At 45.4% G+C, this 17696-nt stretch overlaps 1 protein-coding gene across 4 annotated transcripts in view; it reads left to right on the top strand.

The window, feature by feature from the left end:
• vps13b (vacuolar protein sorting 13 homolog B) overlaps window positions 1-17696 on the top strand; it is a 314335-nt gene that overhangs the window by 40198 nt on the left and 256441 nt on the right. For all 4 annotated transcript variants that reach the window (XM_026183458.1, XM_026183460.1, XM_026183459.1 and 1 more), the window contains exons 9-12: window positions 7778-7873; window positions 9279-9401; window positions 9885-10022; window positions 17299-17386. In XM_026183458.1, coding sequence (XP_026039243.1) covers window positions 7778-7873; window positions 9279-9401; window positions 9885-10022; window positions 17299-17386 — 445 coding nt within the window. The remainder of the gene's footprint in view (window positions 1-7777; window positions 7874-9278; window positions 9402-9884; window positions 10023-17298; window positions 17387-17696) is intronic.

Here is a 17696-nt window from a genome sequence, read left to right as displayed (position 1 = left end):
AAAGCGTTCTTGTCTCTTTCCTACAAGGAAGTATTTAGTATGAAGGAATTTTCATGTCTTTGAACAGCCACTGCTTCAACCTGAGTTTGACATGAATGTGAAATCAGAGAGGTATTTTTAGATTGCTGACGCATTACTCCTCAGATCTCTTTGATTAGAAACATTGGCAGTGTAATTTAATGACTTTTACTCACATAATGCATAGTTTAGCACTGACCATTTGTTCCCCTCTTTTACTTTTGCATACTTGCCAAACTCTCATTACATGCCAGACCTCGTGCCATTTTTCATTTGAAGAAACATTGTTTCTTTAGATTGTTTCTCTTAATTATAGAGCCAATAGTCGAATTCAGTTGCTTCCACAGTTGGTTTTAAAACCAAACCAGTGATCGATCCATGTTACAAGGACAGTGTTTACTGTTTTTACATTTTAAAGATACCTCATAGAGAATAATTTGATTGCATTCTACTCTAAATTATAATAAATGGGACTTTATAGGAAAGATATTGGCAGCCGCAGCTTTGTGTATTTGTGCTACTAACCCGTCTTCTGTCAGCTGTGTCATTTCAGACTTGGGTACAGTCAGAAATGCCCCAACAGACTAGATTGAGAACTTCTATATTCTTATTGGATGTACATTCATAAGGTTTGTCTGCTAATTTGCAGTGATTTACTGTCAGTGCCACTGTACGCTGATCTGGGCAGACAGATCTTGCCATTACTCACTGGGACTCTCAGGTTGGAGTCAGGTGGCCCCTGCACGTGATTAAACCATCAAAATTGAAAAAAGGGGAAGGGAATGAGGGCGAGAGAGTCTGCTCCATCAGTATGGATAATAGGGCACAGCTGCTTTTCCCTCTACACCTGCTTCCTGTTGAATGGGTTAGGGTCTGCACATTCTGCACTACACCCACTGTTTTGAAAGTAGCCAACCTCAGAAGCATTGCGTTGAACCCTTCTCACCCTGGCCGACTAGTCTTTTTTTTGATCAAGGTCTTTTTATTGAACAAAGAATTGCTTCCAACAACAATTATGGCAAAATTAACAGACAGTTGTGCCCCCACCCCCCCAGAACAGTGTAACTAAAACCCAGCCAGAGAGGAAAGGAGAGACAAAATAACATAAAATAAAATAAAGTTACAGAGACAAAGTAAATAATAAAATAAATGAACAACAGCAAGAGAAAAAAAAAAAAAAAAAAAAAAAAAAAAAAAAAAACCCACTCACACGCACATTAAGCAATAGTATCCGGACTTAATCTTTCAAAGTAAGTAAGAAAAGGTTGCCATGTGTCATAGAACCGCCGAACCGAACCTTTTACAGTGTAGCGGATCTTTTCCAGCTGAGTATAGTACATGACATCCTTAACCCATTGCCCATATACAGGTGGAAGTGGCTCTTTCCATTTCAATAATATCATTCTACGGGCCAAAAGAGTGCAGAAGGCCAGAAGATCAGAGTGTGATTTGGAAAGACTGGCATCACAAGGCGTCACTCCAAAAATAGCTATAAACGGGCAGGGTGCAATTGGAACACCAAATATGTTGGATATGGTTTCAAATATGCTTTTCCAAAAGCTACCCAGTTTTGGACACGCCCAGAACATGTGAAATAGGGAAGCAGGCTCTCGTCTGCACCGGTCACATGTGGGGTCAAACCCATCCTTGATTTTGCTCAGTCTAGTTTTAGACCAATGGAGACGGTGAACCACTTTGAACTGAATCACCACATGTTTAAGGCAAATAGATGATGAAGAAATGCTATTGATTATCTTGTGCCAAGTCTCATCTGTAATCCGTTGGCCAAGATCACTTCCCCATCGTTCCCTAAGTGATTGCAATGTGGACAGCCTAAAATTACTCAACAGCACATAAACATCACTTATAACCCGCTTAGCATTTGGCTTAAAATCAAAAATATCATCCAAAAGGGATGGTGGTGGACAGGACGGAAAGCAGTCAGTATTAGAAGCAACAAAATTCCTGAGTTGTAGATACCTGAAAAAGTGTGACTGAGGGATCTTGAACTTGTTCACCAGCTGTTCAAATGAGGAAAAGATATTGTCCGTGAAAAGAGCAGCCATTGACGTTATTCCCAGCTTTGTCCATATGTTAAATGCCTCGTCCGTCAAGGATGGGGAGAACATGCAGTGTCTATGCGGTGGTGCATTAAGAGAGAGTTCAGTCTGTTCAAAGTGCCGTCTGAGCTGATACCATAACTTCAGTGAGTGGACAACAAGAGGATTCGTGGTGAAGCTGGAGATCGGTCTCGCCAGAGGTAATCTGGCACACAGCAAAGACACCAGGGAGGATTGACTCACCGATAGCCGCTCCAGTGTTACCCATGATGATGATAAATTATCATGGTCTTTCATCCAGTACAATAATGCTCTTATATTAGCTGCCCAGTAATAAAACAGAAAATTTGGGAGTGCCAAGCCTCCTGCGCTCCGCGGTCTTTGTAATACACTCTGTTTCAGCCTAGGTGGTTTTTTGTTCCAAATGAAGGAGGAGATTTGACTATTTAGATTATTAAAAAAAGACTTGGTTAAAAAAATTGGAAGACACTGAAAAAGATATAGAAATTTAGGGAATATAGTCATCTTAATGATATTTAATCTACCACCCAGCGAAAGAGGCAAGGACTCCCACTTTCCAAAATCCTCCTTTAGTTTAGACAATAAAGGAAGATAATTAGTTTTATACAAGTCTCTATGATTCTGCGTAATCCAAATGCCCAAGTATTTGAACTTGTTATAGCTGAGCTTGAAAGGTGCGAAAATAGACGAAAGTTCCCCGGTTATTGTACCTAAAGGCATTGCCTCACTTTTCCCGAAATTCACCTTATATCCGGAAATTGTCCCGAATTCCTTAAGTACATCTAAAAGTTTAGGGAGGCTATTTGAAGGGTTGGAAATAAACAAGAGCATGTCGTCGGCATAAAGAGAGACTTTATGCTCGATATCCCCACGACGTATTCCCTCAACCTCAACACAGTGTCTTAGAGCAATAGCTAGCGGTTCAATTGCGATGGCAAAAAGGAGAGGTGACAAAGGGCACCCCTGTCGTGTGCCACGCTGAAGCTGAAAAAAGGGGGACAGACTATTGTTGGTCCGAATGGCCGCTACAGGGTCACAGTACAATACTTTTATCCAGGATACAAAATTACTCCCGAGGCCAAATTTTTCAAGCGTATGGAAAAGAAAGTCCCATCTCACCCGATCAAACGCTTTCTCAGCATCAAGTGAAATAACAGTTTCCAATACAGTACCTTTGACGTGGCTATAGATTATATTTAATAAACGTCTAATATTAAAAAACGAGTACCTGTTTTTGATAAAGCCTGTCTGATCAGGTGAGATAATGGAGGGCAGATGTTTCTCTAAACGGCGGGCCAACACTTTAGCAAGGATTTTGGTGTCGGTGTTCAGCAGAGATATTGGACGGTATGAGCCACAATCTAAATGATCCTTATCCTTTTTTAGAATTAGGGAGATCACTGCCTGACGCATTGTTGGAGGCAAGGATTGTGAGAGGAAAGATTCTTCAAAAGTCGATTTTAACAATGGATTCAATTGGTTAGAAAACTTCTTAAAAAAATCGGAAGGATACCCGTCGGGGCCAGGTGATTTTCCAGACTGCATACTCCGTATGGCCATTTCAATTTCAGCATCAGAAATGGGCTCCTCCAAACTGGTGGCCGCATCTTCTCCTAAGGAAGGGATATCAAGTTTCTCAAAGAAATTTTCTAGAGCCAAGTCATCCTTAGCCGGGGGGGAGCTGTATAAAGTCTGATAGTATCTAAAAAAACTATTATTTATACCTTGGTTATCCGTGCATCTTATTCCCTGGTCATTCCGGATCTCAGGGATAGCTTGATTAGCTGTTCTTTGTCGTAGCTGATGAGCTAGCAGCTTGCCTGTTTTTTCTCCATGCTCATACGAGTAGCTACGCAACTTCGAAATTAGATACTCAGCCTGTTTTGTAGATAGAAGATTATATTCAGTTTGTAATTTCAGCCTACGTTTATATAATACCGGGTCAGGGGAATGGCTATATACAGCGTCTAGTTTAGTAATTTCGTCAGCCAATAGAGAGAGTTGCTCAGTATCCCTCTTCCTTTTGTTCGCACAGAATGAGATTATCTGGCCTCTCAGATATGCTTTTAGAGATTCCCAAACAGTTGATGGTGACATCTCTGGAGTTTGATTGATGGCAAGAAAGAAATCTATTTGAGACCTAATATAATTAACAAACTCTTCGTCTGCTAACAATACGGGGTTGAACCTCCATGGCCGATAATTGGAGTAGGCATTGGGAATACGCAGTGAAAGAACAACAGGTGAATGATCTGAAATCACCATGGCCTTGTAATCACAGTCTGTCACCAAAGGGAGGAGTTTTTTGTCCAGAAAGAAATAATCTATACGAGTATATGTTTTATGGACATTAGAAAAAAAAGAATATTGACTTGAAGTTGGGTTACGAAATCTCCATACATCAGCTAACCCGTAGTTATGAAGAAAACGCTGTATAACACGTGCTGATTTTGAAATAGGCGTGCATTTGTGCGAGCTGCGGTCCATAGCAGATAATGAGCAATTTAGGTCCCCACCAAGAATAATATTATGCGTTGCCATGTTGGGAAGCCGTGCAAAGACATTAGTGAAAAAACTATGATCGTCCCAGTTAGGGGCATAGACATTCGCTAAAATCAAGGGGAAACCATATAAATGTCCTACAACTACAACAAAACGGCCTGCAGGGTCTTCATCTACAGTTGTGGCTATAAATGGTAAAGTTTTGCTTATCAATATTGCTGTCCCCCGAGCTTTAGAATTAAATTTAGAGTGATATATCTGGCCTACCCATCCAGACTTGATTCGAAGATGATCAGAGGTACGCAGATGCGTTTCCTGGAGAAATGCTATATCCGTTCTAAGTCGTTGTAAATGAGTAATAACCTTTTTCCGCTTGACTGGATGGTTGAGTGATTTTACATTCCAGCTTACAAAATTTACCACCCGATCACTAAATGATCGCGCTGTGCTCATCCCTGCTCAAATAGTAAAATATGAAAGCTCCAGATGCACAACAGGCATAGGAGAAGAGGAAAGAGAGGGGAGGAAGAAGAAGGAAAAAAAAAGAAAGAAAAAAAAAAAAAGAAGGGAAAAACAAAAAACACATTGATAAGTAAAATAAACATATCTGGCTGAAGCCCAAACCAAGAACACAATGAGCAATTACACCAGATCGAACATGGTGACTGCCAAACCCCCTGCAAACAGATCCACACATATAGCCTAGTGCTTGTTTGGGTTACTATAAGCCAGACTCTTAGGCTCCCGCTGGCCGCTTGACATAACATATCCTACAAAGAAAAATAGTCAATAAAATAGAAAAAGAAAAAGAAAATATATATATATATATACACATACATATATCGACATCCAAACAAAGTATAGAACTTTTCTAAACCCAATGGTATTGCCATGAAATAAAATGAACCAAAATGTGTTTATGAAATAAGTTTAAATGTCTGAACAAGAAGTGTCTCTTCAAGCTTTTCATCACCGTGCGAACGCTACAACAAACAGTCATGTACACTCAGCCGTAACTGAGACAACCAACCGTAGCACTGGCGCTCCCACATAGAGCGACAGGCGCAGCCTCCTCAAACGTTGATAATATGTTCGTTAACATATTCCATTGCCTTCGCCGCATCCAGAAATTCTTTCTCCTCCCCGTTGTGCGTGATACAAAGTCGCGCTGGGAACCTGATCCCAAAACGGATACCTTCCTGCTCGCGGAGAAGTTTCCGGACTTCTGTAAAAGCAGCCCGAGCTCGGGCCACCGAGGTCGTAAAATCCGGGAATATTGCAATCGGTTGTCCATTGAACCTCAGCGGAGCTTGGGTCCTGGCACGGCGTAGAATTTCCACACAGTCCTGGTAGTAATGAAGCTTGGCTATGATGGCCCGCGGGTTACCACCCGGCCTTCTCGGGGCCAGACTCCTGTGTGAGCGGTCGACAATAACATCTTTATCCATACCCAGCGCTTCACGTAGTAGCGCGGATACGGCCGTGGTGGAGCTCGAATCCGGGCCCTCCGGGACCCCCATGATACGGATATTGGATCTCCGCATCCTGCCTTCCATGTCATCACATTTATCTTTCAGGTCAGATAGCTCCTTCCTCAAAGTCTTCACCGTAGATTGCAAGGTGACCACCTCATCGCTCCACATTGACAGCCCGTCCTCTACTTCTTTCACCGTGGCCTTAACTCCATCCATTTCAGCGCGCGCTGCCGCCGTATTGTTAGCAATCTCATTTCTCACTTCTTGCACGTCAGCCCTAATGTTATCAAAATCTTCTTTCAGTGCATTCCTGAGTTCTTCTTTTAACACCACGCTGATATCATCTTTAATGGATTGAAGAAGCTCTAATTTCAGGGCATCAGTGTCCACAAAGCGCCCATCGCTCTGCTGAGCCCGTTCCTCAGTGGTCGCTGAGCCGGGCGCCGCCCTTGGGCCACCATTGGTATTCTCGCCCGAGGATGCGCCGGGCCTAGCCGCAGTTCCTCCGGTGTACTTGTATTTCCTTAGGTTCGATGCCATTTTGTCTCGAGTGAAGCTTTAATATAGTATATAAAACTGTTAGCTTCCCCTGTGACATAAAATGAGACTTTGTAGGTTGAAAAAAAACTATTTCTGAAACTCTGTTAGCGGGAGCCTTCAGAAACACGTCCTACTCCATTGCTGGCTCGCTAGCGCCCCCTGGCCGACTAGTCTTGACCAGGTGCTCTCTCTGTCTGCTGGCTGTCATGCAATTCTTCTCAGCTCTACTTAAAGATATATGGAGATATGTTCATGAGCTTGTGTGGTGCAATACATATATTCTTAGCTGGCAGACATTGATTGTATTCACAGAGTGGGGATATTTCACACCTGTGTGATCATAGTGCTCAACTCCAAAACAGCATACATACTGGCCAGGCTACATCACTGTTTGAATTATTAAGCCAAAGAAGTGAGTGAGAAATTCCCCAGTGGCCCTTAAGCCTGGTCTGTTTTGACCAGGTGCTCAGTTTCTCTCTTCCTCTCTACTTCCACTATTACTCAACAACCAAAATTAATATTCTGCTGAACCATTCCCCTTTTATAGTCAGTTTACAAATACAATAAATTGCACATTTCATTTTCCCCTTGGTATGTGAATCGCTTTAGTCATAGTTTTATAGTCATCCCACTAAGGCCAGAGTCTCCTCCAAAAGCAAGGAGGGGATGTCCTGTGGGTTGATGAATGTTCTTGGAATCCAAACAGTACTACAGCTAGCATCTAGTCTCTAATCTAAGAAAATCTTGTTTGGATGCCGTTGTTGGTGGTTTTAACCATTATTTTTCTCTAGTTCTTCACATCGGACACTTCCAAAACCTTTGCTTATTTTTCAAATCATGCATTTGTTTTAACTGTCGGTGAAACCGTTAATGTCCTCGGCTAACATTTTGAATAAACTGGCCTTTCTCTCATCTAATTTTATTATTTCAAGTTTATTGCTGCAGTTCTTTTTTGATCCTGCCAAATCACGGCAGGTGAACTATTTAAGACATCAGTATTCATCATCCAATACTTTCATTTTTTGGGGACACCAAGTATATTACTGTTTAATTAAAAAAAAAAAAAGAAGATGGAAAAAAATTAATTATTATTCTTTTCTTGTACTTTTCATGTTTATGTATAAATTATATTTAGTCTTTTTATTTTTATTTTTCTCTTAGTTGACAGAGACCCAGTCAGAGAGTAGCTACTATAGTCCTCAAAAGGTCAAATCCAAGGAAGTCCTGTGTCTAGAGCAAGAGGGAATCACGATTGAGGTAAGTTTATAGTTTCCCCTATCATTTGTGATGTAGTGCATTGTTGTGGGGCTGAACGGAGATAGATATGAATTTTACTATACTCAGTTACACTAAACTGTTACAATTTTTAGCTAATCAGTTATCTCCATATTGTAATTTTTAATTGATGTTGTCATTGTAGAAATGAGAGAAAAGAAAGTAAATGCTATGCATTTATTCTTAAGGAAAATGTGACGTTTTTATCCTGATGTAGATTTCAGCCCCCACCATGAATTGTTCCACAACAGTGGCATTTACTATTATCCACTCTGAACTTTGTTATCTATCACGGCATGGGAAGATCAGTAAAGATACTATTTAGTTACTTACTCATTAGTCACAGTTTGGCTGAAGTTCCTGTTAAATCTCTCCATGAGTACATGAACGAAGCCTTGTCAACTCACTAATCTTTAGCTTCTTGTACACACACCGGAGTCTGAATCAAGCTCACATCTGATCATTTACCCATTTTCCTTCATAGAGAATAGTTTTAAACCCTTTTCTCTGATTACCTGGTTGGAGTAAGAAAGGGGTTTTGTGCCCCTGAGATTTCTACCAGGTGTGAAAAACAGAGTTTTCCAGTTCCAATTTTTATAATTTATGCCTAGTCTCAACGAGAGAAGTCGAGCAGCTTGAACTAGAACTAAATATGAGTGTTGAAAGGAAAGGGGGCGTCTGGCAAAAAAGGGGAAACTAGGCCTTATAATAATTGTATGGGGAAACATAAAATGTTTTATTAGATTCTCTGTTTAGCTATCTGCTGGGTAAAGCAAAGACACAGAGAGAAAAGAGGGAAAACCACACCTTTGTGGTTGTAGTAGCTGCTGGACTGCTACTGCACTGAAATATGCATCACTCTCAGTCGAAAAGAGAAGCTGCCTTGCTTTTTTTTTTTTTTTTTTTTTTAAATCATGACAAAATGAGCCCGCAACCTCAATATAACCACAAACCAGTATAGCATGACAAGTCTTGGTATCCACTATTTTGTCAACACTACATTATACATTTAAAATCTATAATAATTTAGTAGTTAAGTTGGTCAAAGAACATCTGTGAATTATTGAAGTCTTCTGTTGTTTATTCCCATTGGTGTCAGTGGATTGTTTTAAGGCCCATAGATGCCTGGTGTTCTCTTGGTAGAGACTTCTGCAGATTAACAAATAAATTCCCTCATCATTTAGTAAAGTTATTATTGTTGATTATAATCAATTATTCTATTAAAAGACAAAGACACACACACACACACACACACACACACACACACACACACACACACACACACACACACACACACACACACACACACACACACAATATGCACACTGTGTCCACTGTGTTCTTGGTGTTAAATCTGAGCTGAGTCTTTCTTTGGGTTTTATTTCAGGTGCTCATGATGGGGGAGCCCTTCTTTGATTGCCAAATCGGTTTTGTGGGATGTCGGGCACTTTGCCTGAAAAGCATCATGGGTGTACGAGATTTTGAGGAAAACATGAACCGCCGTGAAGAGGTGAACAAAGTATTTGTAAAAGATCACATTAATATTAACTGAGAGTTAAAATTCTAGGAACTTTGAGAAATATTAAAAGAATTTAAAAAGCCCCAAACACTCAAGCAATGTCCCAGCAGCCTCCAGTGTCAGGAAGAGGTTAAAATCTTGTGATGAACTTTACTAAAAAACAAATTCAAGGTCCCCTTTAAAAAAAATATAGAACGGAATATAATATAATATGTTATAATATATATATTAACAAAATTAGCATTTTTGCTATATTAAATCAATAATGGGGTCAACTGAGCTTTTTCCCTTTTTTATGAATATGAAATAAATTATCAGATTTTGCTTTTTAGGTGTTTGATGAGTATATAAACATTTTATTTTAAAAGATCTTTCTGAATTTTGTTTGTTGTATGGATTGTATTGTTTCTTCAGCCTGAAACGTGTCCTCTTTGCTATTCACATTTGTCTTTGAATTTGTCATTTTGTGTACAGGATGCAGTGTTCTTCAGCTGTGGGGACAGTCTCAGTAGTAAAGGAATGACGTATCTCACCAACTCTCTTTTTGACTATCGGAGCCCAGAGAACAATGGAGTCAGGGCTGAGTTTATCTTGGATGCTGCTAATCACAAGGTCACAATAACCAGAAGCCTGTGCTATTTTACCCAAAAATATTAGCCCCCCCCCCAACAGAAAAAAGACCAAAGTGGAAATTACTGCCTTTTTCTGGGATAGATGGACAAAATGCAGTAATTGATCTATTAAAAAATAGTAATACTAATTTAGTGTAGTAGAGGAATCTTTTGGTTGTCTAAGTAGTGCTGCTGAAGCCATCATTCTGATAGCTCTCAGCTCACTTCATCAGCCTTTGCAGCTCAAGTGTTGACTCTACTTTGAAATATTCATGACCCTCGATGATGCAATTGTTTGGAAATCCAGCCATCCATCTCTTCATGCATAAAGCCTACAACTCAGAGGTTTCAATGTTTATTCATTAGTGGTTTTGAAACCAGCATGGCTTTGATCCATAAGAATGCAAGAGCTATTAGGGACCTCCTAATAAATATTACTCATTAACCTGCCAGTCTGATAAGGCTAGTCTGAAATCTCTGTTTAGAGAAACTGTGGGCAAGTTTGGGGTGGGGTGTTAAATGTGTAAAGGGGGCCTGTGTAATTCTTTCTCTCAATTTCCTGCTTGCTCACTCATTCTGACTGTTTATCAGTGGTTTAGTGTGGTGTAGAAATATAAAAATACTGTGGAAGACAAGGTCAGTTGTTCTTGACCTGCAGACTAATGATGATGAGCCGTGACCGATACACTAACTCCCAGGTAGTTAAAATGAGATAAATTGGATGTTTTTATCCTATATCTCATTTTCATTTGTAAATAATGACCTAAAATAAATAGCATGGCTATGTAAGAATGCTTTAGTAGTTAGCTTTGTCACTCAGGTGATGCCTTGATGTGACCAGCTGGGATTTTTCTCAGTGGGGTGTATATGTCTTTATGTGTCCACTATGTTCTTCTTTGCATGGACTGTAGGCCCTGTGTGGTCAAAAAAACAAAACTGATGAGGTCTTCCTCTAATTTTTTTAATAGTTTTTTTTAAAACATTAAATCAATTGTTGTGTAACTTAGTTACAAACGGTTAGTTATGTCTATAACTTCTGTTCCCTTTCAGTCGATTCACTCGGTACAACACATAAGTATGGGATATCACGCCCTCGCGTGTCCTGGCTGAAGAAACCTTTATTCACGCCTTTACGGCAGATGACGTGTGATGACACGCGCAAGGCCCCGCCCGCACATATAGCCGCTGCCATCACCGTCATCCCTCAGTTCGATAGCCGCTCTTCACCGAGCCAACTGCTCAGTGGGGCCACCCTGTGTTGTACCTCGTTCCTCTCCTTCAGGGAACAGAAGTTATAGACATAACTAACCGTTCCCTTTCAGTCGATTCACTCGGTACAACACATAAGTATGGGACCTATATACACGCCCCGCAGAGCAGCCACCGAACCGGAACGGGACCACCACATCCTTAGTGAGTGGTAGACCCAGCAGAAAGGACAGCATGAGCCACCGAAGGGGCTGTAACGTCCAACCGATAAAACCGCACAAAAGTGTGCGGCGACGCCCAATTAGCCGCTGCACAAATATCAGCCACAGGCACCCCTCTAAAAAGAGCCCATGAGGTCGCCATCCCCCTGGTGGAATGAGCTCCCACCCCGTGGGGCAACGCAAAACCTCCGGTGCTGTATGCCAGCGAGATAGCTTCTACAATCCAGTGGGACAGCCTCTGTCTGGACAGAGCTCTACCTCTATTCGGATTAGCGAAGCAGACAAACAACTGGTCACACAAACGCACATCCCGAGTGCGCTCAATGTAGGTGCGTAGCGCACGCACCGGACAAAGAGAATGCACCCTCCTCTGCTCCTCAGATTCAAAAGGAGGGGAGCAAAAGCTCAGCAACTCAAACTCCATTGAACTATAAGATGCAGGCATGACCTTGGGAAGATAGGCGGCATTCGGACGCAATACGACCTTGCGGCCATCAGGAGAAAACTGTGTGCAGGCAGGATGCACAGACAGCGCATGAAGGTTCCCCACTCGCTTCGCCGAGGCCAAAGCGAGAAGTAATGCGGTCTTATACGAAAGAAGTTTCATATCTACCGACTCAACGGGTTCAAACGGAGGGCCACAAAGGGCCTCCAGCACCAAAGACAAGTCCCAAGCAGGGACACTGGACTTAAGCACGGGCCTCAGCCGGCGAACCCCTTTCAGAAAACGCACGGCGAGGGGATGCGCACCTGGTGTCACCCCGTCAAAACCGATATGACAAGCAGATATAGCCGCTAAATAAACCTTGATCGTCGAAAACGAAAGGCCTTTATCCAACAGCTCCTGCAGGAATGTCAAAACATCCACAATAGAGCACTGAAATGGGAGAGTGTGGCGGTCCCGGCACCACCGCTCGAAGGCTCGCCATTTGTAAGCGTACAAGCCTCTAGTAGACGAGGCCCTGGCGCTCTGAATCGTCGCTACCACACTAGGTGGCAGACCCTTAGCAACCAAGTTTAACCTCTCAGCAGGTAAGCATGAAGGTGCCACAGATCCGGGCGCGGATGAAACACTTCCCCCCCCCGCCTGAGAGAGGAGATCCCTGCGGAGAGGAAGCTGCCAAGGACTTGCTGCAAGCAGGCTGATTATTTCTGCATACCACGACTTCGCGGGCCACCAAGGGGCCACCAGGATCAGAGAGAGGGAATGCCGACGCACCCTCTCCAGAATTGGAGATATCATTTCCACTGGGGGAAATGCATACAGGAGCACGTCTGGCCATTGGTGCGCTAGCGCGTCCAAGCCCAAGGGTGCATCGTGGTCGATTATGGAGAAGTACAGGGGGCAGTGAGCATTCACCCTGGAAGCAAAAAGATCTATTTGCGCCTCGCCAAATAGATCCCAAATCTGAGCCACTATTGAAGGGTGTAACCTCCATTCTCTCACCAGAGGACCCCCCCTGGAGAGAAGGTCCGGCCCCAGGTTCAGGTGGCCCGGGACATGGGTGGCTCTTAGAGTCAGAAAATGAACACTGCACCATAACAGCAGAGAGCGAGACAGCTGCAACAGGGGAAGAGAGCGTGTTCCTCCCTGCCTGTTTATATAAGACACCACTGTTGAATTGTCCGTCCTGACTAAGACATGCTGGCCCTGCAGGACTGGACGGAAACGCTTTAGAGCTAAGAACACTGCTAACAGCTCTAAGTGGTTGATGTGCAGCTGGCGCTGAGCCGCGGACCAGATCCCTCTCACTGACGCACCCTCGCACAGCGCTCCCCACCCACTTAGGGAAGCATCTGTGGACACCACCTTGCGAAACAACACCCTCCCAATCCGAGAGCCCTGGTGCAGTAGCCCGGGCTCCCTCCAAGGACGGAGAGCTAGCATGCAAGACGCAGTTACCGGCAGCCTCCTCCGGAGGTGACGCGAAGCACACAAACGGTGAGAGAGAGTCCAGCGTTGAAACGCTCTCATTTTCAACAGCCCAAGCGGCACTACGGCGATCATAGATGCCATCATGCCCAACAAGCGCAATATCGTCTGGAAACGCAGTCTGCGTCCCAGCTGAAATTGAGCGAGGCAGCAATGAAACGCGGCCACTCTGTGCTCTGACAACCGTGCGCGGCTGGAAAGAGAGCATATTTCCAGACCGAGAAAAGCGATCTGTTGACCTGGGATTAGCGAGCTCTTCTGAAAGTTCACAGAGAACCCCAGTGTCTGAATGTGTGACAGAACCCGCGACAGCTGCGTCTCCGCCTGTTCTCTGGAGCAAGCCACGAGAGCCCAGTCGTCCAGGTAGGCCAAGATGCGGATGCCCCTCTTCCTGAGGGGCGCTAGCGCTGCCTCGGCACATTTCGTAAAGGTGCGGGGAGCGAGCGACAGCCCGAACGGCAGCACTAGGTATTCGTAGGCTACGCCCTCGAATGCAAACCTCAGAAACTGCCTGTGTTTCGGGTGTATAGCGACATGAAAATAAGCATCTGTTAGATCGATTGTCGCAAACCAATCTCCCGGGCCGACTGCACTCAGGAGCTGTCTGAGTGTTAGCATCTTGAACCTGTACGTTCGCAGGTACGTGTTCAAGACTCGCAGGTCGAGGATGGGACGAAGCCCTCCCCCTTTCTTCGGAATGACAAAATAACGGCTGTACCAACCTTTGTCCGTCTCCGAAGCGGGGACCACCCGTATTGCTTTCTTCTGTAATAGCGCCTGTATTTCCTCTCTGAGTACCAAGGCTGCCTCGGGGTTGACAATCGTGTTCACGACTCTTTGGAAACGAGGCGGCTTGACCCGGAACTGCAACCGGTAACCCATGGCAACGGTTTGCAGCACCCACGGAGAGGGGGCGCAAGCGCGCCACTGAGGGAAGTGAGCAGCCAGCCGGCTGGCCTGCAGCACTGACGGCGGGGCGCCGTCGCCCCCCAGTGTGTCTGCAGGGGACTGCATCCCCTGCCTGACCTGGCTCATTTCGCCTGCAGGTTGAGCATTTGAGATTGTTTGAGAGTAAACAACACTCTTTATTGATTGCAACATGGGAACATGTACATTTATACATTTTGTTGGGTGCACCTTTTCCGGGGCATAACAATGAAAAACAGCGGGAACACTCGATGTGGTCGCTTGAACATTCAACACATCTGAACCGTGTGCAGGGGTTATGTGCTTGGGAGACCGCGATAGGGAAGTGCAGCGCCTTCTGGGGCTGACAACCTGAACAGAACTTAAGCGGCACCTCTTGTGCGGCAACAGAGGGGTAAGAGCAGCGTCTCCCTGCTGCCGGATCCCTTCCCCACTCGCAATCACAGCTAGGAGGGCTGAGGCTTCTTCCTCCTGGGCGTCGGGTCCCGTCGGGGGCCCGGGGGAGGGCCTTTGCCCCAGGCCGACTGGCGTGGAGCTCGGGCCGGAGTACGTGCTCTCGCCGGCGGCCCTCCCACTCCAGCAGTGGGCGCCGGTCTCTTGCCAGCTGTCAGAGGAGCGGCGGGCCTGTGAGAGCTAGCAGTGGGCTTGGGCTGGGGCTGGCGTCTGGGGATGATGTCGCGCAGAGCTTCCGTCTGCTTCTTCCTCAGATCGAATCTAGCCTGAATGGCTTCAAGTGAATGTCCGAATAACCCAGCCGCAGACACTGGTGCGTCCAGATACACAGCTCTGTCTCTATCAGGGACGTCGGAGAGGGTCAGCCACAGGTGCCTCTGCGCCACCACTGTCGAAGCCATCCCTCTGCCCAGGGAGAGCGCTGCACAGCGAGACGCACGGAGGATGTAATCCGTGGTGACTCTAACCTCGTTAAGAAGAGGTGACAGCGGGCTGTCCTCCGGAACCAGCGATCCAAGCTCCGCCAGGCACATTGCTTGGTACGTCTGGAGCATGGTGACGGAGCTCATGGCTCGAGCGGTGCCGGCCTGAGCCCGATAAATCTTCTCCAGCTGCGAGGCCGAGAATCTGCAGTGCTTGGACGGCAGAGTTGCGGGGCCACCGACACCATGGTTATGGGACGGGGCCAGATAAGCAGCCAGAGACGGCTCCATAGGGGGTGGGTTAGCTAAACCAGCTCCCTCGGCGCCGTCCAATTCCATGTACTGTCCATAGCCGGGCACAGTGACGCGGGTAGACAGAGGTTTGTCCCATGACGCTGTTAGCTCGCAGAGAAAGTCTGGGAACATGGGGAGGCAGTTTTTGGCCGTTGCGGGCTCCGGTGGAAGGAAAAAACCCGCAAACCGCGACGGCTTCCGAGCTGGTGGAGGAGAGGGCCAGTCCACCTGCAGCTTCTCAGCGGCACGGCGAAACAGGGAGAAAAGAGAGGTGTCATCGTGGCCGACCGGCGCAGCAGCGGCGGCATATTGGGTCGACAATGAGCTCTCCTGCTCATCCTCCGACAAACCATGGATGTCCAGGCCGATGTCCAGGCCGATGTCCAGCACGTCATCGTCTTCCTGGGGAGCGCTGGCGGGCTTCAACCCAGGCTGAAGCCCGTCAGCGCTCCTGCATGGTTCCGGTCCGTCATCGGCTAACCCGTCAACGTATTCCATGTGGTCAGCCCAGCTAATCGCGGGGACATCGACCTGAAAATTTTCGTCTTCGGACTCGGACGAAGCCGGGGCTCCAGACTCGGAAAGAAGAGGGTCATGCCGTGCGACAGCCGAGCGTCCCAGCACTCTTTCCACAAACGTCACCCGTCTTTCCAGGGTCGAGCGTCGGAGCTGGCGACAAAACGCACAAGCTTCGGGCTCCGTCAACGCTCTCCTAGCGTGGACGATCCCCAGGCAGACAGGGCAGGCATCGTGCTGGTCGCTGTCGTGCAAAGAGAAACCACATCCCTGAGGACAGGGGCGAACAGAAGATTTCTGCTTTGCTCGCTTCGGTTTGGAGTCCATTCCCAAAACGCAAAGCGAAACGCTGCACAAGAAAAACTTGAAAATAGCGCTCCGCGGGCAGCCTACGCACCAGCTGGGCGGTGGAGGCTAACACCAACAGGGGCAGTTAAGCTAGGTTCAAGTTGGCAGACAACGGAGCTAACTAGCAGTAGCTAGCTAGCCCAACTCAGCAGAGGTGTTCTCAGCGAGGTGAAGAGCGTAAGAACTGAGGGATGACGGTGATGGCAGCGGCTATATGTGCGGGCGGGGCCTTGCGCGTGTCATCACACGTCATCTGCCGTAAAGGCGTGAATAAAGGTTTCTTCAGCCAGGACACGCGAGGGCGTGATATCCCATACTTATGTGTTGTACCGAGTGAATCGACTGAAAGGGAACTCATTGTTATTATGAATAACTCATTATGTTCTGCAGACTTTTTGCTTACGGGTTCATTGTGTGCTATTAATAGCTTGTACAATAAATTATGAATAACATTTCACAATTTTCATAATGACCACATCAACCGTAATCACAGTCATACAGCTTTGATTTGTTAGGAAAAAGTCTTATCATTAAGTAGATAAGATATATATTTCCTTTGGCATATATCCAGCTGAATGAGGAAACTTTCAATTTCTTTTATCAGTAGCCTTTTACTCAATAAATAATAGACTTGGTATCTGGTCAATTCCTTATTTAAGCGTCGTTATTATGACTGAACGTACTGCTTTTTGCACGAAAAAAATCAGTCAAAGAAACCAGACTAAGTTAGCACTTTTTAATACAGGTAATATTACGGACTTCCCTAAAACAAACAAATAAACAAAAGACCCTCTAAATATCCAGCTAAGTGGATCAGTGCTTAGTAACTCTTTATCTCTAATTTGACCCCCACCACCATATCTCCCTTGACCCCAGTCATTGCCACTCTTTAAGGCTATCTGCTTGTTTGCTCCCTTACTGCGATATTTACCCAGCTCTACTTTTGTTTGACAGGAGACCTATACAGAGATAGCGGGCATGCACCGTTTCGGTGCTTTCTACATGGATTATCTCTACACAATGGAGGACAGCAGTGGCAAAGGTATTGTTCTAGTTCATTCTCTCTTGCAGAGCTTGTTTGGTCACCTTGCCACCTCTTCTCTCTTTTTCTTTTTATCTGTCATGTTCCCATTTTCTCTGCCTGGTTCACCCTTTCTTTCTTTCGCTCTTTCGCTCTTTCCATCTCTTTTCGTCTCTCCTCCCTGTCAAACAAGCCCCATGGAGACTTGAAGAAAGAGCTTGTCTTGTTTCAGTCACAGCCACCTGGTCCTTGACCCTTTCTGTCCTCACTCTCACCCTAAACTTACCTGGAGGGCAACTGTCAGAAGTGTTTAGTCTGTGTTGACACATAT

The sequence above is a fragment of the Astatotilapia calliptera genome, chromosome 11 (genome assembly GCF_900246225.1).
Source record: "Astatotilapia calliptera chromosome 11, fAstCal1.2, whole genome shotgun sequence".
Lineage (NCBI taxonomy): Eukaryota > Metazoa > Chordata > Actinopteri > Cichliformes > Cichlidae > Astatotilapia > Astatotilapia calliptera.
This window is presented reverse-complemented; position numbering and strand designations above follow the sequence as displayed.